At 45.4% G+C, this 26948-nt stretch overlaps 1 protein-coding gene across 3 annotated transcripts in view; it reads right to left on the bottom strand.

The window, feature by feature from the left end:
- Window positions 1-26948, bottom strand: part of TNKS2 (tankyrase 2) — a 2182082-nt gene that overhangs the window by 1938593 nt on the left and 216541 nt on the right. For all 3 annotated transcript variants that reach the window (XM_069611330.1, XM_069611331.1, XM_069611332.1), the window contains exons 4-5: window positions 22395-22431; window positions 6606-6681 (exon numbers count right to left, since the gene is read on the bottom strand). In XM_069611330.1, coding sequence (XP_069467431.1) covers window positions 6606-6681; window positions 22395-22431 — 113 coding nt within the window. The remainder of the gene's footprint in view (window positions 1-6605; window positions 6682-22394; window positions 22432-26948) is intronic.

Raw genomic sequence — 26948 nt, 5'->3', positions numbered from 1 at the left:
AAATACACCAAAATCTTCTTGCTGTCTTTATAGTTCAAAATCTTGGCGATTATTGCTCGAGGAGGCGCTCCGGGCTTTGGTTTCCTCGTGAGGAGTCTATGTGCACGTCCCACCGCGAAACCTTGCAAGAGTTTGTCAGCACCTATTTCCTGCAGGATCATGTTCTCCACATAGTCTGTAGGATCCTGCCCTTCCTCACCTTCCGGCAGACCAACCACTCGAATGTTGTTCCTTCTCGCTCTCCGTTCCGCCTCCTCCGCAAGGTTCTTCAAGTTAGCCACTTGCTGCTTTAGTATATGGACTTCTTTTGCATTGTCAGTGCTGGTGGTAGTGTTAGTTTTGACCGCACTTTCCAGGGTACTTGTTCTGTCCGCCAACGCCCTGACATCCTATCGTAGCAAGTTTACATCTATCCCCACCGCATCGATCTTAGCCTCTAGGGAGGTCCTTAAGTCCACCATTGCTATCCCCCAGGAGTCCTTTAGTTCTGTTATGGCAGACAGTATATGGTGATTGTCAGTACCAGTTGGGCGTCCCATGGATACACCTGCGTCCGCTGTCGCCGATGCGGCTGGAGACTGCTGCGCCTTGGCAAACGCCTCCATCGTAGGTTGCTTGCTCTTGCCTTTGACCACTCGTCCAGTCATCTTGTGGTTCAGGGCGCACTGCTCTATCCGTAGCACAGCAAGCCCACTGCTCTGTTCCACTGTATCTTTTATGGGGCAATACCAATTTCAGTAATTAATTCGGGGTGCTCTCATGGATACCTGTGCACTGAGCGATGCACTCAAGTGGGTTGCATCCCCCACGCAATTCCACACCTTGCGCCAATCAGATTGCGCTTTTGGGGAACAATCTCTATGTTGTACAGGTTATTCACCTCGATTGATGCAGGGAGCCCCCTCCTTTTCTCGCAAACACAGCCCTGCAATCCACCTGCTTTAGGCACTTCATTGGGCACCTTTATGCCCAATGGCTGTTAAAATTGCTGCCTGACCCCAGGCCTCTGGTCTCCTCTATGGCAACACCAAGGGCCGCTGCACTTCGTTCCCACAGTGCTTCTTTACGGGGGCCTCCCCTCTAGCTGGCTTGCCGTGAGGAGGAAAGAACATATCAGTGACGGCGATCCGATTTCCGTTTCCCTTAAGTACCTTTTTTTAATTGTTCGTGGCAGCAGGATACTATTCTTCGTCCTGCAGGCACTGTTATGTGCGATGCTGGTGCATCCAGCGACGATGGGGGCCCTCCCCCATACGTCGCACCGGAAAAACAAGGAAATGTGTTTCAAAAGGTCGCACAGCTCCCCTATTGTGCGCGGCCCTGTGTCCAGCTTCACTGGACTCGATGAGTCCCAACACTGTAGCAGGTGTCCGTATATGCTTCCCAGGCGCCCGACACCCGTTCCTCAGGCCTCTGCTCTATCAGCGAACACACGGCAGCTGTCCGCTGCCCTGGCTTTCAGCTGTGCCTCTGCCTTTCGTACGCGGCGCATGCACTGCGTCCCCGCTCGCAGGTAGCAGGGTGCCGCTCACTCGTTCCCCACGCTGTTGGGGGGCCGCAAAGCTTCCAGTCACCGGCCCCCAACTTTTATATGCACGGCTTCCACGGCAACAGTGCTAGCACACACGCTCTTCTGCTCCTCTCAGGCGGCGCAGCCGCACGCCCGGTCGCAGCCACCCGTTCAGTCGGCAGACCGACTTTAGGCAACAATGTGTCCCGATTCACGCTGCATTCGCTCCTTTCTTCTGGATCGCGTCCGTGGCCGCTCGCCCATTGTTGTCCGCCATTTTAGAAACAACATGTCAGGGACGCCGAACGTTCCATCTCTCGTTACAATGTTACTGGTCACCCGATCAGCCCCATATTTCCAGCGGTGGCAGAGATACTGTTCACACGCCTATTATTCAATTATTGAGGTAGGTTGGTCGTTTTCAGTATGTGTAAGCATGGATCAATGTCGGATCTTCGGAGCAGCTCCCATCAGGCACGTCCTGTTACATGGCCAGTTAGCCACGCCCCCCTACTCTTTGCCATAGTTAATGAACCCCTGGCTGCGATCATTAGGTAAACCCCCGGAAATCAAGGTCATCATAATTCAAGGACAAGAACATAAGTCTAGCCTCCACACAGATGATATCTTGCTAATTATGATATTTTCCAAAGAATCAAAAAAAAATATTATCCAAAGTATTCGAGGTGCATGAGAACATCTCAGGCTATAAAATAAATGTGGAAAAATCAGTAATTGATCATGCTATTTAGTGACATGATGACCATATTATTGGTTCTAGCCATCTCCTTGACTATTCAATTGACTATTTCCATATCCTTTTACTTATTGATTGGGACTCTTTCTCCATCCCTCCCCTGCAAACTGGGTGTGCTCAATCGGGCTCTAGCCCCGCCCGATTTGCCCTCTTGGGGATTGAGCCCATACCACCTCCCAGCACTTCCAACTGCAGGCACTACCAAGCCCATATTTTGATCCCAAATCCCTCGACCACCCCCCCGCCCCAACATTTACACAACTAATACAATTGGCCTCCCTGGGCTAATTTAACTAGACCTTCTCCTGGTCTCTTATCTTCATTTTGAGAACACTTCTTTCTTTTCTGATGAACATTATCCCAGACTATTTCATAACGTAGCGGTAAGGATAGGCAATAGATTATTTTGGTATAGGCCCTAAACCAAAAGATTGAACAAGCCGCCACTAGGACTGCCTTATTATTTGATGGTCATAGCTTGCTCCCATCTTAGATTTAGGTTTAGATTAGGTGTTTTTCTCACCCATTTATACAGTTTAGTAAACACCCTTGAACTGTGATCACTTCTGTCTGTCTTTACTGCTGCCACCATGAGTTCCTTACACTGACCAGTAGTGTCTGTTGGCTAATACATCAATCCACGACCCAGAGGGCCTCTATTCTCTGCCAGAATCAGAACATCCTATTGTAGGTTCATCTGAAAGCTAGTTCTAAACACATTGAAGTTGTGCTGCAAGTTAGTAAAGCTCCAACCGTGCTAACTGTACACCACCATTTCTATACATCATGCATAGGATACTCAAAGCAACACTATCTGCTGTGTCCCCAGTGAAATCCCCTGAGCACAGTGTCTAGGCGTCAAATAGTAATGCATGCTTGTGAAAGCGTAAAGTAGGCGCTGCAATATTATAATTTTCACAAGTGACGCCATCCACATGAGAGATAATGGTAATTTACCCGAAAACTGTTGTGGATCATTGCACCCCCTTCATCGCCCTAACCATGTTCCTGTTGTGCATGTCCTCCAGTGTGTGCACTATGTGTATACTTGAAAGTGTTTACTGGCCACTGCAGTCCCAATTCCGGCAGGACCCTATCGTCACATTGTCGCAGTCGCACCAGGAGGAAGAGACACGACTTCTGTCTACTAAAAGAGATCCCAGACAGCCTAGCAAAGTCATCCAGAACCTCCAGGATGATGGGAAGATTATGTTCTGGCTCGTAAAGGTACAGGAGGAAGTAATCAGCGTAAAGAGAAACAAGATGCCTAGAGCCCCCAACCACAACCCCAGTTTCAGAGAATTCCTACCGTAAAACCATTGCCAGCAGTTCCAGTGCCAGAATATAAAGCATGGGCAAAAGGGAGCATCCTTGTATAGACCCTCTCTTTATTCCCCATGCTCCGGACACCCGTCTGCCCGTTTTCATCCTGGCCACTGCCTGCGTATATACAAGCATAACCCAACGGATGAAGCACTCTCCTATCCCAAAGCCTCTCAATGCAGTGCACAACCATTTCCAATATACTGAATCAAACGCTTTGATAGTTTCCAAGGACGGCACCACGTATTGTGCGCATTGTAAGTTAGTCTTGTCAATTATATGCTGCAAGCGGCAGAGATTCATAGAGGTATTCCGTCCAGGCACAAATCCCGTTAGGTCCTCATGAATGAAGGCACTGATTACATTGGGAAGCCGCCCAGCCAACAGTGCAGTTAGTATTTGACATCTTGGTTTAGCATCACCAAAAGGTTGATGTGACTGGCATTGCTCCACCAGTTTCCTGGGCTTTGGAATAGGGACAATCAAGGTTTCTCACATGCTAGGTTGGAGTAAGTCCTTCTCATATGCTTCCTCAAACTCTCAATAGGACATGCGCAAGGGTGCGACCAAACTTTTTGTAAAACTCTGCGGGGAGTCCATCGCCCCCCTACCCCCAGCGTCTTCCCCGTTGCCAAGCATGCAAACACCCCACTTAGCTCTTCCTCCGTCAGGCAGTTTGAGTGCAGTAGCTTGTTCAGCAGCGAGTAATGGCAGTTTAATCTGGGAAAAGCACAGAGCGCAATTCCTCCACATCGACCAATGCCTCGTTCTTATATAGTCTGCTATAAAAGGTGGCAATGATATCAATTACTGCCTGAGATCGCCAAGGGGCGCCATCATGGCGTAGTGTGATCGCACTGCGTGGTTGCTCAGTCTTACATAGCCATGCTAATAACCTTACCGACTGATTTCCTCCTCCCCCCCCCCCATGTGTACACTGAATAGTCAAATCTCCGAAATCTCTCCCACGCCCCCATACGTTGGGGCCGCAGCAAAAGAAGCTACGATTCTACCAAGGAGCCCATACATGTGTTCGATTCAAAAATGCAAGTCTGCTCTTCCAAAGCCCAACTGCCCCCAACACACCACCAGCAGGGAGTGATCCAAAACTGAACACAAGCAAATAGTCCATTTTAGTGTAAAGCTCATGAGAAGCTGAGTAATAAGAGTATCCCCTCTTACCCGCACTTAACTCCCTCCATATGTCAACCATAGATCAACCAGCTATCTCTACATGAGCAACACATTAAGAGCCACTGATGCCAGTGAAGACCTGCCCCATGCAGAGCCCGACCTATCAAAGTCAGGGTCTCTAACACAATTAAAATCTCCGCCCCACAGGAACAGGGTACTCCTCTTTTGGGCCAGATTACTATTCAACAGGCGAAGATGAGTGGGAATCGCATGATTAGGGCAATGGGAGTTGACTATGCATACTTCTTGGTGTACCACAGCCATGCACAGCCACATATATCTGCCCTGCCGGTACACTTCCACAATCATAAATCGAAAAGGAACCGCTGCATCTATCCAAACCGAAACTCCCTTAGCAAACGTTGAATATGTGGATTCGAACCTGCGAGAGATCCGTCTTGAACTCTACTAAAGATGATTTAAGATTGCCACTATGTAAATGCAGATTCTTTAAGCGTACACATACGTTGGAAGTGCTGGAAATAATTGCAACGCCTGAGCGCTCTCCTGTGCAGCTCACATTCCAGTCCATCGGCCACACGCAGGGTCTCGCCTGCTCTTCTCCGACTCATGTCGTAGTCGCACCGGGTCCTCCTTCCCGAGGACCCCGCTGCACGCTCACACAGCTGCTCCAGTTACACAGACCCACTGGAGGCACTCCTCCGGTAGCTCAGGTCATAGTGCAAGCCTGCTCACCTCACCACAGCTGCGGTGCAGGCTATGGACATTGCTCAAGATCAGGGGCTCTTGGATCCTTCACCAGGTCGCACCAGGCTATGGTGGTAGCTGTCATTTTAGTACCCACAGTCGTCGTCACCCGGCATCACGTCCCCAGGGGCTCTACAGTCGTTGGAGGACATTGCAAGATTAGCAGAACACTGCTGCAGTTACAATCTGTTGAAATTCATGCAGTAACTTAATGAAAAGCACTGCCAAAAGAGGATCCTTATAAGGATCAAAGCAGGAGCTCATACTGGGCAGATGTTAACCAGACCCAAGCCATACACCGACCCCCCCAAACTCCCACCTCAAGTCCATGATACCGTATGAATGTTTGATACTTGCCCAAGACAAAGAAGGCCCAGTCTTTTCTGCTGTGGAAAGATATTACCCAGCAGCTCAATAACTAGGGATTTATGACCATTTCAAAATCAGAGAATTCAACACAATGGGTAGCATTGGAAAACACAGCGCTCAGCCCGGTGATAGTAGCGGAAGAGCATTGGGCCCCTAGATCTTCTACCGCAATAGTAGTCACCAAACAACTCCCACCGAGCCCCTTTTGGGAACTATGGAATAATAGAGGAGAAGTAAAAAGATTGACATCCTGGTCATCACCGCTCAGATGCATATAGGTGTCATTGTATATAGGTGAACTCCCTGATGGCCTACGATTTCAGAAATTGTTCAAATCTACGTCTGTAGAGGGCTGGCCAACCATGGAAACAGAAGTTTTATTCCTATATAAAAGACCTTGTGGAGGCCCTGGGATTGGGAAATGATCTATTCTCCACTACCTTCAACTGAAGAGGGGATCTCTTACACAAGAGAAATGGAAAAAGTACATATCCAGACGCCCAACCCCTTTTCAAGCAGATATTTTCCCTGGAAAAAGAGGGCCGATATCGGCATTGTACAAGGTAATTTTTGAAGCTAGAACAAAGCCCACAACCAGCACTCAAATCACACCGGCAAGCAGACTTCGGTAGAAAAATAAACCGCTTCACTACATGATTCCACATAGATCACGAGACATAGAACACCGTGACAATTAAGTCCTTAGACACTTAATGCAGGGCACACGCGCACACAATTGCATACCTTTCTTCCATCACTTGCATGGCAGTTCACATTTAAGGGTGTAAGGAGCGTCATAAGTCTTTCTTCATGTCCACTCCTAGAAAAGAACAAAAGCAAAGGTTGCAATATAAATAAGTTATTATGAATGCCTAGCTTTTAAGCACTCCAACCCTAACTTGAACTAGGAAAGAAAATTACTACCCTCCAAGCTAGACTTTTGATTGATTCAAACGGGAAATCGGGTAGTTAAAAAAAAAAAAAAAAAAAAAAAAAAAGTATTGGCAAGGTCACCAGTCTTGGCTTTTGTGTAGTCAAGAGATAGGCATTTGCCAGGGTGATTGTGTGAGTGTGAGTGTGTGTGTAGTGTTTTGAGGCAATACCTAGCAAAGCATATTGCTCCTGGAGGACTGCCTTTCTATTGTGGCATTTGAGGGAGGCGGAACTAACTCAATAAAGACTTGTGCAGAGCAGTGCAGAGTGTGACAAGTGCTTTGTGTTCCGTGCTTTTAAGTTTTAAGAGCTACGTGTGACTGACTGTCTTTGCACTGTTTACCCAGCAATCAGCAGACATGAAGCTGGCTAAAGTAATTTTTGTTATGTGAGTTGTTTTCTTTACTATATTTTCGAATCTCTGACCTTACAAAGTAACTACCTTGTCGTTCCCTGTAGTTTTCTATAGACTTACAGATTCTACAGTAACCTTTTGATAACTGTGGATAATTTGAGATTGGAAACTAGTGCCTTCACCCTGTTTGAAATCAATAGTATGTGAAGTGAAGGAAGGGGAAACAAAAAAAAAAAAACAAAAAAAAAAAAAAGGTACGAGATCAGCGGATTCTAAATTGATAAAGTGGTGAATGGAGGGTTTAGATTTATTTTTATTTTTTCTCTACCCTTTCAGACCACAGTACTGGAATAAGTGGAGAGTGATCCTTATATAGACTCAATACACTAAAACCAAACATCCAGGACAGAATAATCCCAGAAGGGGTTCCTGAATGTCTAACATCTACTATTTGAGAAGCATAGTCTGAAAGAAGATCCGAGAGCGGAGAAATAAGAGTTTTGGACTTTTCGGATACTCTGAAGTTAACGATGTAACAGGGTATAATAGCCATATACTGGCTTGAGCATTCAAACTTTGACAGGGGTCACTAATTCTCCCCATTCAGTGCAACTGCTGTGGGATTTGTTTAAAAACACACTGAAATATACTCTATCAAAGTCCTCTATTAAAAGAGAAAAATAAATAAATCAATAAATCGCTTCCCTAAGAAAAGTGCACAAAGCCTGGGGGAATTTGAAGCAATGATCTCCACGCAAGCTAGAATTATGCGGTTTCCCTCAGGGGGGATCTCTTAATCGAAAATAAAGATATGGGTCAACCAGTTATATATGGTCCCCCTGGAAGCCCTTATGTGCAACTACTAACAAATCATGCTCCAGATGCAAACATTTACATAGATTCTGTGAATAGTAGAGCAACCACGAGTCAGAGAGAGGAAGAATTACCCAGAATAAGAAAAATTCCTCCGAAATCACTGTTGGTGGCGCTCAGTTTTGTTCTGAAGTCAATGGTAAATGTCTTTGAGCTACTGAAGAGTGAGGTTCAAACACAAACGTATTCTTTTGGAAATGGCAAAAGAAATGGGCTCTTGTGATGGTTCGATGGTGAGCTATTAATACACCTTTGATGGACGCCCTGAAAAATATAATTTCATCACATAGCGACCAGTTAACAACCATTGGATCGTTTAATGAAAATCTATGTAATCTTAATCTTCAATTGGACTCGATTAGTGGCGAAATTAAAGACCTGGAAGCCCTTAATAATGCAAAGATGACAGTGATATGCAACAGAGTTCCCAATGGAGGTTGCACCTCTATCCAAATCGGTGTTGGAAGGGTTTGTCAGGTTAGTGCAGACATTGGGTGATCAGTCCTTGGAGGTTATTGATCTTAGAACTGTAGAGGAGCCCGCAATTATCTCCTCTAATCTGTAAAAAGGGTGGTGAAAAAATCCAAAAAAAAGAGAGGAAAGGTAGTCACCCCCTTTGTGTGGAGCCCGGGGAAGACTTGGATATCTGGGAGTGAAAATCACGCCGGCTGGCAGGCTGGTACGCAGTTAACTACCCCCCCACTGTTGAAGGACATTAAACGGGACTTCCACAAGTGAAGGACACTTCGGATCTTGTGGGTGGGAAGAATGGCCTCATTAAAAATGGTTACGCTCCTGTGAATACTATATCTATTCCAGGCGATACCGGCGAGTTTCTTTAGGTAAATAAAGGCTTTGACCAACGAGTTCCTTTGGAAAGGTAAGAAGGTGAGAGTAAGCAGACAGCTACTGATGTCACCCTCGAAGGGAGGGAGGGAGGGGGGCTAGCGCTGCCAAATTTGCAGCAGTATTATGAAGCTATGCAGCTACGGGTGATCAGAGAATGGCTCCAGGAGGGGGCGAACACGCAAAACAAACAATGGGTGAAAATGGATAGGGCGGTAGCGCATCACAAATTGGCAGAAGTGTTGTGGCTATCGAAACAGTATAGGGCAAGGCCTGTATACGAGTGCTCCATCACCAAATCAGTGGTGGACAACTGGGATAAAATAGTGTTCAGGGGAATTACAACTTTTCCCTCACCCTTCACACCTATATTCAACAATGGGTAATTCACACCTGGGTTGGAGAAGGGGGCATTCAAAAAATGGCAAGAAGGAATCTGCAAGATATGTTTAAGGGGGAGGAAATACTCTTGTTTGAGGAATGCAAAAGGGAATTTGCGGTGAAGGAAGGAGACAGACTTAGGTATGCGCAAAAACGACATTGGGTACTGCGCCCCAGAATTAAAGAAGCTGCGACCAGGAAGATAACGCAATTCGAAAAAGTTCCTTCCGACTAATGATGGCTGCAAAGGGATGATATCTAACTTGTACAGGGTATTGGACGACGCAACCCCACGGCAACAATGGTCGTACATGCGTAGGTGGGAAGGGATTCTGGGGAGGGACATTGGAAGGGAGAGACTATGGAGGATGATCCCGAAAATAGCAAGAGCATCCCAGTTGCAAGAAGCATGGTACAAGATACTATTCGGCTGGCATTATACGCCAGCCAGCCTCCATAACATATATCCGGATGGATCAGGGAGTTGCTGGAGGGGGTGTGGGATGGAGGGCACAGTGGAGCATATCTGGTGGAGGTGTACAAAGATCGAGCCATTCTGGAGGGAGGTGCAAAAAGCACAGGGCTAGGCTTGCGGACCAGGGGGCAGCAGACCACCGGAACAGATCCTATTAGGAATCAAGGGGGCACTGTAACGAGAGAACCCAGACCCCGAGAAAAGGCGAGGGTGGTCCTAACACTCGCAGCTATGACTTTAATAGCACAAAGGTGGAAGAGTACAGGACTGGCTGCGGAAAATATGGGAAACCATGGCCTTGGAATGGGCACCGTACGCCATGGAGAACAATGTGCACAAGTTCGCAAAAGACTGGGGAGAAACCTTAGCCTTCCTCAAGAATGATTTTTGGGTTGTGTGGTGCCCTCAGTGCCTAAAGCTTCTGGAACTGCAATGACCTGTAGCGACCAGTCCATGGAAGAACTGGACCAGGGACTCCTCAGAAGTCGCTCTGGGGGGAGTGGGGAGGGGTGGTGGAGGGCCAGTTGGGGGAAATGTTGTAAAACCAATAAAATGTTTTAAAAAAGAGGAGGGGAAAGAAAAAGAAAGTAAAGATCGTAAGTTTTGGAGTGGAAAGTGAACAAATAGTGCACACTGGAGAACATAAACATCAAAACAAAGGAAAACTGAGGAAAGGACGAAGAAACAACTTCTTTGATTTTCCACATATAATATGTGATAAGGAAGCTAAGGAAAAAAACTAAACGGATGCCAAAAAATAAGTCATTCAGCCAAAAGGTTGATATGGACAGTGGCTTGGAAACTGTAGTTCGGGTGGTGGGTCAACACACAGATCAGTCAATTGGTCCGCAGGCTCAGCCAATACGATTGGCCATGATATTTTGTAGGGGAAATAAGACTTTGAAGAATGAATTAAAGGAAGAACTAGGAAAGGAGAAGGCAATCATATCAAAATGCAGGTGGATCGCTCCCTTGTGTTTTGGCCAATTGTACCCTCTCTGGTACCCGATCAATGAAGGAGGGCTCTGTCACAGGGTGTGGATGAGCCATCAGATAACCGGTCTGAACACTCTGGGATTATGCAAACAAATGCAGAGGATGCGTTCCAGGGGGCAGCGAGCTCTAACAGAAAGGTGGCTGCCCTAAAACTCTTTGCAAGTCCAAGAGTCTGGTCAAACAACTAAACACAAGGATCGTTATACAGCATTAAATCGCAGCACAATGAAGACCTTTCCAGATCTGTTCATGTTCTCATCACCCGATATTGAGCGTATGGGTTTTCCATATAATGAGACTATGCATGTAGTAGAAACGGCCTTAGAAACTATGATGCTAGGATGGGTGGTATGATTGCTGTTTTGAATTGTTGAGAAGAATTTAGAAAATTGGGAATAGAGGTAGGTTCCTCTTCCAGTTTTTCCCTCTTTAAATGATAGAAGATGAAAGGATCAAATTCTGCCTCAGAGTGGAGATAGAATTGGTGGTAAAAGTTGTATTGAGAAGGGAAATGGGAGGAGGAATGAGGAGGAGGAGGAATAAGGAGGAATGTAGTTCCAGGGAGGAGCGAAAACCGAAAAATATGGGCCCTTCTACCAGATATACTGACCCAGGTGTTTCAGAAACTGAACATAGATGGGAACAAGGGAGAACATTCATTTTATGAGTTGGACTACACAGGGTTCGATTTCTTTTAGAGATAGAGCAATGGGTGATTTTATCTTTCATGATTACGATTCAAATCTCTTTCAAGAGACATGGCTGCAGAAGTTCTTCAAATTGGATGGCTTAATGATGTGGGAGCAATTAGCTTCATGTCCAAATGGGGGTCGATCGTTGGGGGGTCATGCTGATAGCAACACGAAATTCACTCATATCTAGATCTGAAATTATTAAAAGCAATATTCATGGAATAATGGATATAAGAACTTCCTTTGAGACAAGGAATGGCATGAAATCAATAATAGTCATTGATCTATATTAGAACCCAGCGCACTCCAACCTGCCTGTGTTCATGTTAGGTCCATTTACCATTTTGGCAGTTACATGTGATTTTATCGAATCCAAAATAACTAATCCATCCCATTACAACTAATACCATAATAACGAATTCCAAAATAACCAGTTCCTTTTTCGTTGTTTTTGGGGGTGGGGGGTTCCCCTCAACTCCTTTTTGTGTTCCTAATACTTTTCCCTCAGACCCAAAACCACTATTCCCACTCCCAACCCCTTTTTTTTAGTTATTTTCCAAATTCATTATTTTAGAATTAGTTATTTTTTTGGTTTGCTGTAATTGGATTAGTTATTTTGTGATTCAGTATAATCACTGCATACCATTTTAACAGAGGGGAACATTAGATTCCCTTCTGCTGGTCTGTTGGCTGGAGATCTTAACTCACATTGCCTTGGGAATTCAAATACTTCAAACAAGGTATCCAGTGGGAAGCGGAAGGAGGAAAGATGGGCTACAATACTTTGCACAGTTGGTTAATGGAAATTTAAAAGATGATTTAGTCCCTGGGGCAACTTGGACAAATGGGAAAGTCAGCTCAGTTCTGGACTATTTGATAGTGTCTGCTGACCTTTTCATTGCTTGTGAAATTAGTATTAATAAAATGGGTTTGAGTGGGCATACTCCCCTAATGGCATTTTTGGTAATGGAATTGCAGAAAGTTAGAAAGGGAATAAGTGCAGACATATGTATAAACGGGAATAAAAATAGGATTACAAAATGTAGTAGGGAGGGCTGAGTACTTAATAAAAAACTGATGGAAGCATTGGAATTTGCATTGGAAACTGACGTGAAAGAACTATATAGGTCAGACAGATTAGTGCCGTTCCTTTGAGATCTAGATCCCCCAGGCCTTATAAATAGGTGTACCCCCATCACACAAACATAGCTTTGATGGAGAGACTTTGAATCGCAAGAGAGCCGAGAAGGGAGATTCACCAGTAAAACAAAAAAACAACATAAAAATCAGAAACTATCCCATAATATTTGCTCAGAGAAAAAGAAAGAGTTAAGCAATGAATATCGGAACTGGATGAGATCTCAGAGATTCAGGTGTAATCTTGGCGATGGCCAATCCATGCTAAAGGCAGTAAGTGCTAGCAACTCCAGGAATTTCTGGGCAATTATTAACAGTCAACAACTTTCTCAAGGATCCATGCAGAGTAACACGGTAGCAGAGTGGGTTTGGGGGAACAATTTTGGCCAGGAGTTCAGGGAAATTAGTCTGGTAACTGATACTCTATCAAATGAGGTCCAGTTGGTACTGCCGGTGTCACGAGAGGTGATTGGTAATCTAATAGGCCGATCAGCTAATTCCAGGGCAGCTGGGCCAAAAGGCCTTTCAAGTAGGATATTAAAGACTGATGTTCCTACATGGACGCAAGTCTTGTGTCAGCTATTCGAGGCAATATTAAGATCAAGAAAATGCCCCGATTCTTGAAAGCAGGCCAGAACTATCCCCATTTATAAGAAGGGTGATTGGGCCGATACAGTTAGTTACCGCCCTATCGCTCTCCTTGACGCAGAGTGTAAGCTCCTTTTGGGTATTATTTTAAGAGTTGGAGTATTGGGCTGTATAAAAGGGTATTTTATCAAGACACCAAATAGGTTTCCCATAGGGGCCTCTTAACAGCATTTAATGTGCTTATATTAAATATTAACGAGGATAAAGAACACACAGGTACTCTATGGAGCCTGGATTGACCTATCAAAAGCCTTTGATACAGTTAACAGGGGGAGAATTTGGGCCAAGTTGAAAAACTGGGGTATACTGGATGGGTTACTTGCTATTATAATCCACTTACATACAAAATACCCATGTACAAGTTAGGTTGGATAGGCAAGGCCATCCGTCCGTCCGTCCGTCCGTCCGTCCGTCATCTAAAATACCCACAGAGAAAGGAGTGAGGCAAGGGTGCATTTTGGCCCCCTGTCTTTTCAACCTTTATCTGGCCAATCTGGTGGACAGTATCTTCCCTTGCTCGTCAGACAATAGGTGACTGTCAACTGGATGTCCTAGGCCGACGACGTGGTGTTAGACCATCAGCGAATGATGGCATGCTTTCAAAAGTATGCAGTGTTGAATGACCCCAAATTTAATTTGACAAAATCCAATGTTTTGATTTTTGGCAATTTGATGAGAAAACCCGCCAGGTTTAGATGGAAGTTGGATGACGAGAATACTGGCTACTGAAGAAAAATCCTCAAGTCATTAACTATAGCTCATTTACGTTATGAGTTGGGACTACAATCATTGCAAGGTTATTATAACTGGGGTAGGGTCTCTTTATATAGATTGATATTGAAGCCTGTAAGGAACTCCATATATCTATGGACATTGGAGTTCATTTTAGGCGTGGTAATTATGAGATTCTGTCTGACTTAAATGATGTCACTAACATTCTTGAAGAATGTAATCAGTCTTTAACTGCATTAATAATGCGATGAACGTGAAGAAGGCTATGATGGAGACTGATTGGATATCAACAAAGGCCAGATTTAGTGAGCCCAAATGTTTTGAATCCTTTCCAGTTCTGTACATAACTAGGGGTTATGTTTTGCCATATCTGCAGTCTTTCCCCATGCAAAATGGAGAGGTCAATCGTTGAGATTTCGTCTGAATCTGGTGGAAAAAAGGAGATTTAAAAATTTTGTAGAAAGGTTACAATGTTGGAGGGGAATTGTGACCTACGTGGGGGACTGTGGGATCAAGATCTGAGACACTTGTTGGTTGAATGTGTTGCCACAAAATCTTTAAAAATAAAACATTACGCAACACTGGTGGGAAATGAGGACTAGATAGATACTGAAGATTAATGGTGGAGATTATTTGTAGGGAAGGAAACGTCTCTAAATCTGGGTACCTTGAGGATTCTGAAGGAATTAGGACCAATTCAGTTGTGATTATTTTAGAAATGGTTGGAAAAGAGTGTTGAAAATGTATCTAACAAATGTTTCATTTGTTTTCTGTTTTATATGCAACTATGCATGTAAAATGTTACTTAAATGTTGTACATTGTGAAAAATCAAATTTTGGCTAAAACACAAATAAAAATGTTTTAAAAAAAGATTGTACCACTGGGCCATAATATGTCAATAGCTGGAAAATGGTGCCGATGCCTGGCCATATGATAGCAGCGCTTGGCGCAAATACCTATCTAATACCTATACACATGCAGAAAATGTTGTCTTTGCCAATGCTGTTTTTAAAAAAAAAAAATTTAATTTTATTAGTTTTCAAGATAGAAGTTTGACAATCATATACAGGCATTTCCGATCAACCGGTCAAGTATGAGAATCAGCACCTTTGTGTAAAGCGCGCTATAAATAAATAAAATCAAATATCACAAAGAAAAATATAGAAAACGTTTAGCATCTATTGCACGTCACTTAAATTTTCAATAGTATCATCAAACCTAAGTACCCTTTCCTCCCCCGCTCACCCTTTTCACATAATACCATCTGAAGGGCTAGAAGAGACCAATATATACATCCGAACCAATTTTAACTCTATGACGTCGGGCACATGAACACATTAGATCATGCAGGTTTGATATAGCAGACAATGTCAACCACTAACTAGATTGTCTCTGAAATATAAGAACGCCTTGCACACATTCTTTTTGTCACATATTTAGCTCGAAATTCCGACCATGCTTTCTCAACTGAGGTGCGATCCCCATGCAGGACTGCAGTGAGGTTGTCAATTCTATATATATTCAGGGCAACACCCAGCCATTCAGTTTTGTTAGGGAGCCTTGCTCTCTTCCATACCATGGTGAGACACGCTCTAGCGGCCAACAGTAGACCTTGTATCATTCTGGGCACTTTCATGAACGTGTCATCTGTTTCAACCAAGCCAAACAAGATCAAAAAGGTGGTTGTTTCTCTCTTTCGTCATCATCCAACTCCTTGATCCAGCTGAGACCTTCCGTCCAGTAAGCTTGGACCACCTCACATATGCCAATAATCGGCCCACTTCCCACAGCCCCTCCCAGCAGTATGGGCTTACCCCTTGGTACATTTTAGCAAGCCGGATCGGGTCATATTGCCACCTGTACAACAGCTTGACGGCATGTAATTTGTATTGGCAAGATATGGAAGATTTTGCCGTTCGTCTATGTATTTGGAGCCAAAATTTTTGTGAGAACTGCCTGCCCATGTCTGATTCCCACCTGCTCCTCAGTGTGTGGGATGGTGTAATATCAACCTCAATCAGCGCCGAGTACATTGCACTTATTAAACCCCTAGAACTCATGCATGTCTTAAGAATGCTTTCAAACGGGGTGAGATCCCTTTGTAACTTGTCCTTCCATATCGCCCTTGTCATCACCCCCTTGAGTCTCAGATATAGGAAGACCGAGAGTGGGCCTATGCCGAGTGCCTCCTGTAGGTCCTGAATGGCGATAAAGGCGCCGTCTCTCCAGAGTTGACCAGCCCTTTCTAATCCCACATCGTACCATGTCTCGAAGCTCCCCGAGTACGGGATTGCGTCTCGGATCCCTGGTGACCATAGATGTCCAAGGGGCGAGGTCCAGGTCGTAACTCTCGTCATTTTCTTGCCTGCTGTCCATAATGCCCATATTGTTCCAATAATGGGGTGATTTTTAACACTGTTTCGCAATTGGGGCCCCGGAACCCATAGCCATTCGCCTAGGATGAATGGTCGGAGATGATAATTGTCTAGGGCTATCCATTGTGGTTCTGACTTCTGCCTGACGTGCGGGACAAGGACACGTAGGTGGGCTGCCCTGTAATATGTTTCTATATCCGGGAGGCCTACCCCTGCATTGTCCTTTCGAAGCTGGAGCAAGGATCTGGGGACTCTCGGCTTTTGGTTTTGCCACAGGAAGGTTAAAAGGGCTTTTCTTGTATTCGTGAAGTATTCTTGGGGCATTTTAATGGGGAGCATTTGAAACTGATAGAGTATTTTAGGGAGAATCACCATTTTTATTGCATTTAAACGGCCCAGTCAGGAGATGGCAAGTCTGGACCACCTTTGGATGTCCTTTTGAAGGGCGAGTGATAATGAGAGAAAATTAGCCTCGTAAAGGGAGTCAAGGTCTCGAGTTACATTAATGCCCAGGTATCGAAGCTTGGTGAGACTGACCTTTACTCTTAGGGGAGCAAAGCGGTCCACCTCAGAATCTCTACTTTTGTCAATTGGAAGGAGGATCGACTTTCCGGGGTTGATTTTGAGGCCAGCCATATTCTTCGATTATGCTGATCGCAGCCGGGACAGAGTTTAGGGGGTCAGTTAAGTGCAATAGTATATTGTCAGCATAGAGGCCTAGTTTGTACCCGCATTCTCCCACTGTAATACCCTTAACTCTACCCTCCTGCCTTAGTTTCTGCGCCAACGGTTCAAGAGATAGCACGAATAGTATTGCCGACAATGGGCAACCCTCCCTTGTTCCCCTTTCCAAAGGGAACCATCTTGAGTAGCCCCTGTTTACTGTCACTGACGTTATAGGAGATGTGTACAGGGCTGTAATGGCACGGCGTAGCTTCGGCCCCAATCCGTTCCAAACTAGTACCCTTTCTAGGAAGTCCCATGCCACCCTGTCGAAGGCCTGCTCAGCATCTAGTGACAGAAGGGACGGGTCCCCTCCCTTTCCCTGTGCCTTGTAAATTAGATGTAGTGTTTTTCTCATGGTGTCTGCACCCTGTCTCCCAATGACATAGCCAACCTGATTGGAATATATTAAGAAGACTGTGCTAGTTTCTGGGCTGTGTGGAGCTTTTCCCTAATGTTCTTTTCTATCAGAGCACGTTCTCTTTTTTTTGGGCCCCTTCCCTAATGAGCACCCCCCTCCAAGTAGCCTTAGCTGCTTCCCATACGGATGCCTTACAGACCTCTCCTGTATCATTGGTAAGAAAAAATTGCTCGATCTCAGTTTCAAGGGTTTCCTTGAAAACCGAGTCAGCCCATAGGGAGTCATTGCATCTCCATTTAGAGTTCCGAGGGGCCAGGTCGTTCCAGCACACATCTACCGCAACCATGTCATGATCTGACCATGCGGTGGGGCATATATATATTCGCCGCACGAAGTATCCGCAGAAGGCCATCGGAAAGGAAGATATAAATCGATACGTGTAAGCGTGCCGTGGGGGAGGGAGTGGAAAGTGAAGCCTCTATCCGCTGGGTGCAGGTGGTGCCAACTGTCAGTGAGACCATATAGGTCAAGGGTTAATTTGATTTCAGCTTCATCTCAAGAGGTGGGCGGGTTATGTGCATCTGTCCTGGTTTGTCTGTCCACTGAACTATCCATCCATGTGTTAAAATCTCCACCAAGAGCTATGTGTCCCTGTGCCATGTGAAAAACCTTCTCAGTAATCTTATGGAGGAACCTATTCTGCCCTTGATTAGGTGCATAAAGTGTAGCCAGGGTGACAATTGTGCCGCAAATGTTTCCCACCACCACGAGAGCCCTTCCCTCGTTGTCCGTCCATGACTCGAGAGTTGCCATCCTGAGGCCTTTGCGAATTAGAATCCCCACTCCCCCCCTTTTTTGTGATATTAGAGCTCCAGAAAGAAATGCCCACCTCACAAGATGGAATAAGTTTCTCCTCCCCTCTTCGGTATCATGTTTCTTGGAGAAATAGAATGTCTATGTTTGACCGCCTGAATTCCCTGGCCACCATGGAGCGTTTTGTGGGGGAATTCAAACCCTTTACATTAAGTGTGCATATGCGTATTGTGTTGTTAGAGAGTGTAGGAGACATCTTGAGCTTTGTATGAATATCTAAATGACCAAATCGTCTGCTTCATGGCCCTTGTCATGTTTGATAGCACGGAGTGCGATTCATCTTTTTTGGGTTGGGACTCAAGTCCTGAAGAGGTCAGGGATTGACCCGTCCAGTTCGCTTCTCGTTCCTTCATGGAATCGTTTCGTGTTCTTCCGCCCCCCAAGTCTGCCTTCTGATGTACTATGTGTCGTTCTCCCATCCCACCCACCCATTCCTCCCCTCCCCCCATACATTCGGCGTCCGGTACGTCCAGGTTAACATCACCCAGTCGGCCTCGGACCACCAATGGAAACCGTGAAAAAAGCGGTCCTATCCTAATATAAACAAGTTTAACAGTGAGCCCCCAACCATGTACTCATAGCTCAACAAAACTAGCTTGTAAATATGAATTCTGACCCCCATCTTAGGCATCTATCCAGTGTCTGTTTTACCTCATAAGTCTATCAGGCAACCCAGGCCTACAGGTCCAAATTTGCCGCTTGTGTGACTGGAGTTAAACAATTAGACAAGTATTCTGACCTTTGAGTCGGGTGCATAGTTGGCGTATGCCGAGGATCAGTTCCCCAGCAAATGAATCTAAGCTACTCCAACCATTGTCGGGTGGCGTTCAAGCTACCAGCTTCAGCCATACCATCCACCCCATCATTTCTTTGCGTCGTGCGGCCTGATTTGACACTCTGGGATCTAGATTAGTGCTCCATGTCCTGGGAATTGTTCATCCTCGAATTTCCTGGATCCCTGAATCCTCCTCCGCCGCTGAGGGCCCTTGGTGCGTCACTCACCCTCCTCTCTTTTCGATTCACCAAGGGAGGGGCCCTCCCCCTGAGGACCTATCAGGTCCGCTCCTGAGGACCTATCAGGTCCGCTATACAGTCAACAATGTCCTTTTCCGAGACAAGTCTCATTGTCGAGCCCTCCCACTCAAAGGTGATGGAGAACGGGTAGCCCCATCGATATCTAATGCCTTTGTCCTTTAGCATCTTCGTGATTGGGGAGCACTTCTTCCTCATTGCCAACGTGAGTGATAAGTCTTGGTAGAGTGAAATATTGGAGTCTTCCAATGAAAGTTGTGGGATGTTTCTGGCCTTTTCTAGGATTCGTGCTCGGTCAGCATAATTGTGAAACCGAGCCAGCACCGATCTCGGGCCTCCTGGTCTGCCTCCAGCTCTATGAATACAGTCAATTTTGGGTTCATCCACCGATTTGTCTTTGAAGAGGAGCTTCAGAATAGCGTGCAGGGTTTGCTTTAGATCAAATTTGGTTTTGCCTTCTTTCTCGGGAATGCCAAACACCGTATGTTGTGGCGGCGCTCCCTGTTTTCAAGATCATCAACCTTGAGGCGTATTTCTTCTTCTCTATGTTCTATCTCTGCAATGCGGTGTTCCATTTGTGCCTCCAATGTGTTCAGGGAGGTTTGATTATGCTCGACCTGTTCCAGTCTGTCATCCATTTTGTCCATCCTTTGTGTAATTTTATCTATTTTGCTGCCAATGTCCGCTCTCATGCCTCATCTCGGTAAGTAGGTCAGCGACGTCTGCCTTGGTCGCAGCTGCATCAGACCCTGCCGTCGACATCCTGGACTCAGTGAAAGACTTCGGAGATTCGGTGGTTGGTGTGAACTTGTATCTCGCCAGTTTGCCCTTAGGTCCATGGACGATGGGTCTCAAATGCACGTAGAAAGGCTATAACGCCGGGGTGGTCATTTAAAGATAGTGCGCTTGTGCATGCAAGCTTTTGTCCTACGGTGGCCAAGTGTGGCTTAGGGTAAGGTGCTTCGGAAAGCTCCCTAGACAAGCAGCGTCCCTCGTGTGATCAAGCACCACTGGGTTCTTTTTGTTTCTTGTTTTGTTTTATTTTAGTGGGGACTTGCCTGTGACGTAGCACAACAGAAGGCTCCGGGGGTAGATCTCCAGGGAGAGGGACAGCAGTTTGCGGTCAGGTTACGACCACCTTAGGTATTCCTCATGCGCAAAGACCACTCCAAGCGGAAAGCTGGGGTCCTGTTCTTAGGTCTGGTGAGCTTGGAGGTATGTATGGGATCAGAGGAGGGCACACGCCCTGTCCAACAGGGGCCCAACCCTCAGTCGTCCTTTGTCGCCTAAGGAAGATCTACTAGTGCGCCTTGTTGCATAGTGTCCGTGGCATCATAGCTTTTCCCATGTCTTCGGGGTTCCAATATCGTGATGCCGGGCCCAGCAAGTGCTTATGTCCCTCACAAGTCGAGGATCAGGGTCAAGACGCTAAGAGGGAAAATGGGCATGAGCAGCTCTGCGCTGATCCATGTAGACACTTCCAGTGCAGCCGTCTGGGCGTGTTGGGGTCCAGGAGGGAGCCCGCTACCTGTCTTGTACGTGGTATCCAAAAAAAAGTCTACATGAGATGGGCTGCTCGGACAACTCAATCAAGTGCACTGAGGGGAGCCAGCACTGTGGTATTGCGAGGAAGGGTGATTCCGTACTACGCGGGAGCGTGTAGTCTCAATGCGGGCGTCTCCGTCCACCGTGACCAGAGTGCGCACCCATAGTATAAGCAACAGCGGAGGCCGCTTATATTGCAGCTTCCTCAGTAATCACCTCACGGTCGTGTAGGGACAGTGCCGGCAGCACCCGATAGACGGGCAGTCTTCTTCCGAGGCCTTCAGTTCCAGGAGTGGGGGTGTGCACAACCTCCCGGGGGCCGTGAACGCTTCAGGTGGGCTTTGTAGGGCTAAGCGCGTCTTTACACAGTACCTTTGAAGGGCCCTGGAAGCGGCACACTTTGCTGGGCGCACGTCACTCAGGAGTGCGGCGGGAGCTCGCAGACCCTCTGACTTCGTGCGCCGGAATATGCCGAGGGATGCATCTCCGTGAAGAAAGCTCAGTTTGAAGCCAGATTTTTCCCCAGTGCGTCGCGGACACCTCCGACGCTCGATTCTGTGGATATTTCGGCTGGGGGGGGTCTTGTGGAGGGGGCTCAGTCCACTTCTCAGGACCCTTGTGCGGAGCCTACACGGAAAGCAAACCCTCCGTGCACCCCCTGGTGGCCGATCCTCCAATTCTGGTTTTTAACATAACTTCAGTGCAAAGACATGCACACTGCTTAGAAATCAAGTGGCTTAATGCACACTTGGTTAAATCATGTTCGTTAATTCATTAATAATTTGTAACACACGTAATACGAGATACCAATCTCTAAGTGCGGGACCAGGATTCAACCCTGTGTTGCTTTGCGTTGTCTTGCTTCCAAGGCGAACACGTTGCCCTTGAACCATACTCCCGGCCCGCACTAATAATGCATTTAAAACTGCATTTAAGCCATGAGCTCTCAGAAGACTGCTTTAAAACCACATTGGTAGGCACCACCTTAAATTACAAAGTTGCATTTTATTGTTTGATTAAACTAGCTCAAAGAGATTGTTGGAGTATGTGCTTTGAGCACGGAGCGGTCAGTAGTGGGAGGACATGGCCATAGGGATTAACATAGCCATGGCCAGTCAGTGGATGAGTAAATAACCAGACAACACCTACAATCTGCGTGTCCCTCTTCAAATCCCATCTCCCTCCCAGCTCATCACCAATGCAAAAGATTCTGCTTTTAGCTGGAGCTTTAGCACAACCTAAAAGCCAAAACTAAAAAGAACAAAACCGACACTTTTTCCACTTTGGGAAACTAACTGAAGATACTATGCAGAGATTTAACAAAATATTAGCTTTAAAAGTCCCACAGACATATCCCCTGTGCGAAATAGTGCAATTCAGGAGGCTTCAGAGAACATTTATACACATCCACATCTCGATTGACAAATGGAGAATACTTTGAAATGCATGGAATATGCTTTCGTATTACCACAATAACCTCGGTATCTACCTTTATCAATTTTCCCTCGCTCACTTTGCGTTTATAAAATAAATACTCATGTGGCATTTTCATTACCTTGCACATTCCAAGAGTTCCTCTTTCTTGTATTCACCTGAAAAATGTAAACATGATTTTATAAACCTTTACCTCTTTTATTTGCTACATAAGTTCAAATGCTCTTGTATATAACATGGCAGGCTAGTAGTCCACATATAAATTTAAGAAATATAGCTTACTTTTCAAAACCAACAAACACATATTAATGTCATTATCGAGAGCAGGAAGTGCATGTGCAATTCACTCAAATATATTAAACCGCACCGGCTTACTTGAGCACTTATTTCACAGTTATGGTTGTCGCTGAAAAAAAGATGCCCTTTTACTGGTGAGAAGTTTAAAATGAAAAACGCGAGAAAAGTGGGCAAAGTACCTGGGAAGAAATAAATAAAGGACAAAGAATGTTCGGCCCAAGGCATTTGCCATTTGAGTTCTAAATACAGAATGATTCAACACCAGCGTTTACAAAAAAAATATTTTAAAGTCCTGTTTATTATACAAAGACCTAGAGTTTCTTGTCCTACAGTCTGCCTGTTCAGAGGTAAATTACACAATCATGAGATGTGTGACTCTATGCCGGTCGATAATTACGTGGTATATATGCATGTAAATGCCTAGTTAACAGTAAGCGTGGAGGTCACACGAACAGTATTAACTTGGTTTTGATACAGTTTAGATCAGCCGTGCCAAATTCTTTGCTCAGTAGCCTATCTCGGCGATTGGATTCATGGTGAACAGTTGGGGAATTTTTTGGTAAAAATTAATTTTTCGACTATATAAAATAAAAACGTCATTACAGCACATCTATTGTGCTGTAACACAATAGGTTTACATTTGCGAGTCACTTTAAAGTGGTTTGAATAAAGTATGCACATCCTCACCATCTGTTGTGTGTTGGTAAAAAATGTGCCAATAGGCTAAATAGATTGGGACACGGTTTTCACTAAAACATTCAAAAAGCAACATCTGAACAGTATAAATCATGACCTACACTCAGGTGAACTAACTGATTAATTCAGTGTGGTCCAAGGTGCCATGTTATGTTATCTACCCTTGTAAAGCGCATCAGTCGCCCAATGGCATCATGGAGCTATACACGAAGCAATGTACGCACTGGCTGAGTATCCACAGGAAACTGAAAATAAATGTTTTCAAGGCCTGCAGGAAAGAAAAATAGACCTAAGAATAGGCGGAGTGTGACCAGAGTGAAGCGCAGTCTTGGCAGTCCTGGCTATGCCTGGTCTGAGCCTGTGGAGCCTGTGCAGCATCTGCCAACAGTCTGAAACAGCAATGGAGGAACGGGAGGTTGATACGTGGTCAGAGCTGGAAGATCGTAACAAAGCACTACCAATGGACCCCGCCAAAACTGGAGGATTAACTAAAAGCAATTTGGAGAGCAGTTTGACGGATGGCAGTGGAGGGTTGTTCAAACTTCAAACAGGGCGGGACCCAGCTGACCTCGGGAGTGAAGCGCTACCATACAACATTCTAATGGCTCGCCCCGTTTGTCCCTTCACTATTGAGGTTAAGATAGCCGAGAGTACGGCGTCCTATATGGACAATCTGCCAATAATTCCCCGCAAAGGTCTGAAACTGCCACCAACCCTAACCCTGACACTGAGCCCTGCTCTGACCCTGAAGGACTCACCGAGTGGGGCAGGGTTGTGGAGTGTGACCAGAGTATGGGTGGGGGTACAGGAGAGGGCCTGGACAATCATAAAAAGGTGGGCTCACTAGCGAACCTGCAGGCTCAGGGCGAAGGTGGAGGAGGAGAGGGGGGGAAGTGGCCTCCTCTGCCGTGAAAGGTGTGTGTACGCCTATGACTGAGTCGGTGGAAAATAACACACCGACATCACGTGGAGTAGGAAAATGTAAACCTGCGGCAGGGGGGAATAACATCAGTTAAGAAAAAGGCGTGTAGTACGCCAGAACAAGGGAGCCAAATGAAATGAGATGTGACTTTAAGAAATAGACAACCTTTGGGAATGTTGGCAAAATGCTCAGAACATCGGTCGTCAATCTTGGAAGCGCAACAACCCCCAAGAGACAACTACTTACAGTGAGAGGTGCAAATCAAGTACCCTGAATGATTCAGCGAATAGAGGCGGGAAAGACCTTGTAGGTCTGTCCTCACACCACCACAAAGTCAATCGAATAGGCAATCGAACATAACTGAACTCCACAGGGGAAGAAAATGTTTTGGAGCCATTAGTACACCCGGGGATGGAGGCCTCGTAAAGAAAGTAGCAGCCAGAGCTAATCATCGGGGAAAAGGAGAAAACACTGGATTTAACAACATGTATAAGACTCATCAGGAAAAGAACATCTGGAAACCATTGACATGGATTCCCATACGAGACATGGGAAGCCGCTGATTCTTCTTTAATGAGATTGGGGCGTCTGGTGGTAGTGATCGCACGACCCCGAGAATACCACAACTGGAGAAATATCAGACCAGGTATTGCTAGAGAACTCCAGCTTCACCGAAAAGGCGTCTAACTTGACCATACCTGTTTTCATTGAGGAAAATAAAACAAAACAGATCGACTTAAATCAATTGGCAACTGACAAAAGCAGAAATGAGACAAACACGAAGAACTGATGGAAAAGGCTGCAATAATCAGCAAACTGAGACTGGAAGTGAAACCACGAGAACTCAGGATTTTGTAATCATTTCAACTCTGACGGCCACAATGGCACCATTTAAGAAGTTATATGAGAACTTAGGGGAGACATTGAAAGATCATACCACCATGTTAGCCATGCTTCATTCTAAAATTGTTTTTGTTGAAGGTTTCATCACAGGCATACAAAATGATATGGACAACAGCTCTGTGAGAATTTCTAATCTACTCCACACCATCTTGGAACCGATAATCATAGATAGAATGACTAGGAGATTGTCACGAATATCGGAGGCATTGGGTTCCTTGGTCACAGGAACCACATATATCAGTGGGGAAAAGGGAGCTGTTCTCCCAGAAGTAATAATGGTGGAAGAGCTAAAAGGCACCAACGACAAGTACAAAGGAATTGTCGATTAACAAGCAACGACCAAGAAATTAGCGACCAATGCCTAAAAGGGAAACCTACAGAAACAGACACACCAAGGGATGCTATTAGCAAATCCCAGGGAAACCAGGCGAAGGAAGAAATTGAGTTGGTGGCTTTGCCGGACAGTCCCCAACCCTTGAACATCAGGTCCCAAAAAAAAAAAAAAAAAAAAAGGAAGCTGCAAAACGTAAAGCTAATGCGACATCAATAACTATTCAAGAGGAACGGAGTCCAAATGACAGGCAAAAGGGAGAACTGGAGAAACCTCAACAGAAAATGTGTGAAATATTTTCTGCACAAAAAGTGAGAAAAGCAAAAGTGGAAAGGAGCCACAAAGTAGAACAGTTAATAGACAGCAGTCCAAATTGCCTGCTGAGAAAACGACTGCCTCTTAGAAAACTAAAAATCAAACTAACTGTCCTCTGCAAAAATCAAAAGTAGGACATTGGAAATGTATCGCTTCCATAAAAGAACTGTTTTGAAAAAGTTTGAGATGTGAACAAACCTAAAATAAAGGAGACCCACTGGAAAAATCAGAAAGGGTTGGTATTTAAACATCAGGAATCAGTGGATTTGCAACAAGCAGAAGAGATCTGTTGGACCTATCTACATATACTATAATAAAAGAGGAGTCAACAGAGAATGGGTTTGCCAGACCAGACGATGATGCAATTAGTGAAACAGACAACAGTAAGTGATAAAACATGGACTGAGGATGAGCCCCAAGGACATCAGAACAGACAAAGGGGCATGGTGCAATGTCAGAAGGGAGCAACTACAGACGGCAAGTGGCGACACCTAGAATGGGAGAAAGAAGTTGCCAACAGGCCTGAGCAAGTAAAACGGCAAGAAGATCTATATGAGGAGACACGGGAGGATGTGGATGGTTGCCTGGAAGCAAAAGTCCCCACGATAACGAGAACAGAATTGGAAAAGAGTTATAGTGAGCAGAGACACTGTCAGGAAGCGGACCAAGGCAAAGGGCCTGATTAAACAACTTCCGGGAACCCCTTAAAAGCGATAAAGAAAGGGGAAAGGCATGTACCAGAGTAAACTATGGATGAGGGAGCTGGGAAAACTAGACAACGGCATAGATGTGAACATCAAAAGATAAGAAGTCAGGAATTGGATATCTGGTGTGATAGCGTGACTTTGGAAAGAATGTTATACCTCAACGATAGACTAATCCTGAACAAAAGTGTGGTGCAGCTGCTACATCACGTTCCTAACTTGAGATTGGTCACTTCAGACGATCTGACCATCATGGAGTTTCCAGAGGAAGATCGCTTAGATAAAGCGATTGTATATACTGCAACAGTCCTAATAAGACAGCTCTTATTGGAGGAAGCACATCACTTGAGGCCAATGGGATTTGACTTATCGGAAAGAGATCTAACATCCATGGAACAGGATAACACAAAGATGGCAACAGGGTAACCCTAGGAACTCACAATCTATTAGTGCACACGTTGAATCGATTCGCCAGATGGAAAGAGGGAAGCAACCACACAAAATAAG

The sequence above is a fragment of the Ambystoma mexicanum genome, chromosome 8, assembly GCF_040938575.1.
Source record: "Ambystoma mexicanum isolate Mex_15411 chromosome 8, UKY_AmexF1_1, whole genome shotgun sequence".
NCBI classification, from domain to species: Eukaryota; Metazoa; Chordata; class Amphibia; order Caudata; family Ambystomatidae; genus Ambystoma; species Ambystoma mexicanum.
This window is presented reverse-complemented; position numbering and strand designations above follow the sequence as displayed.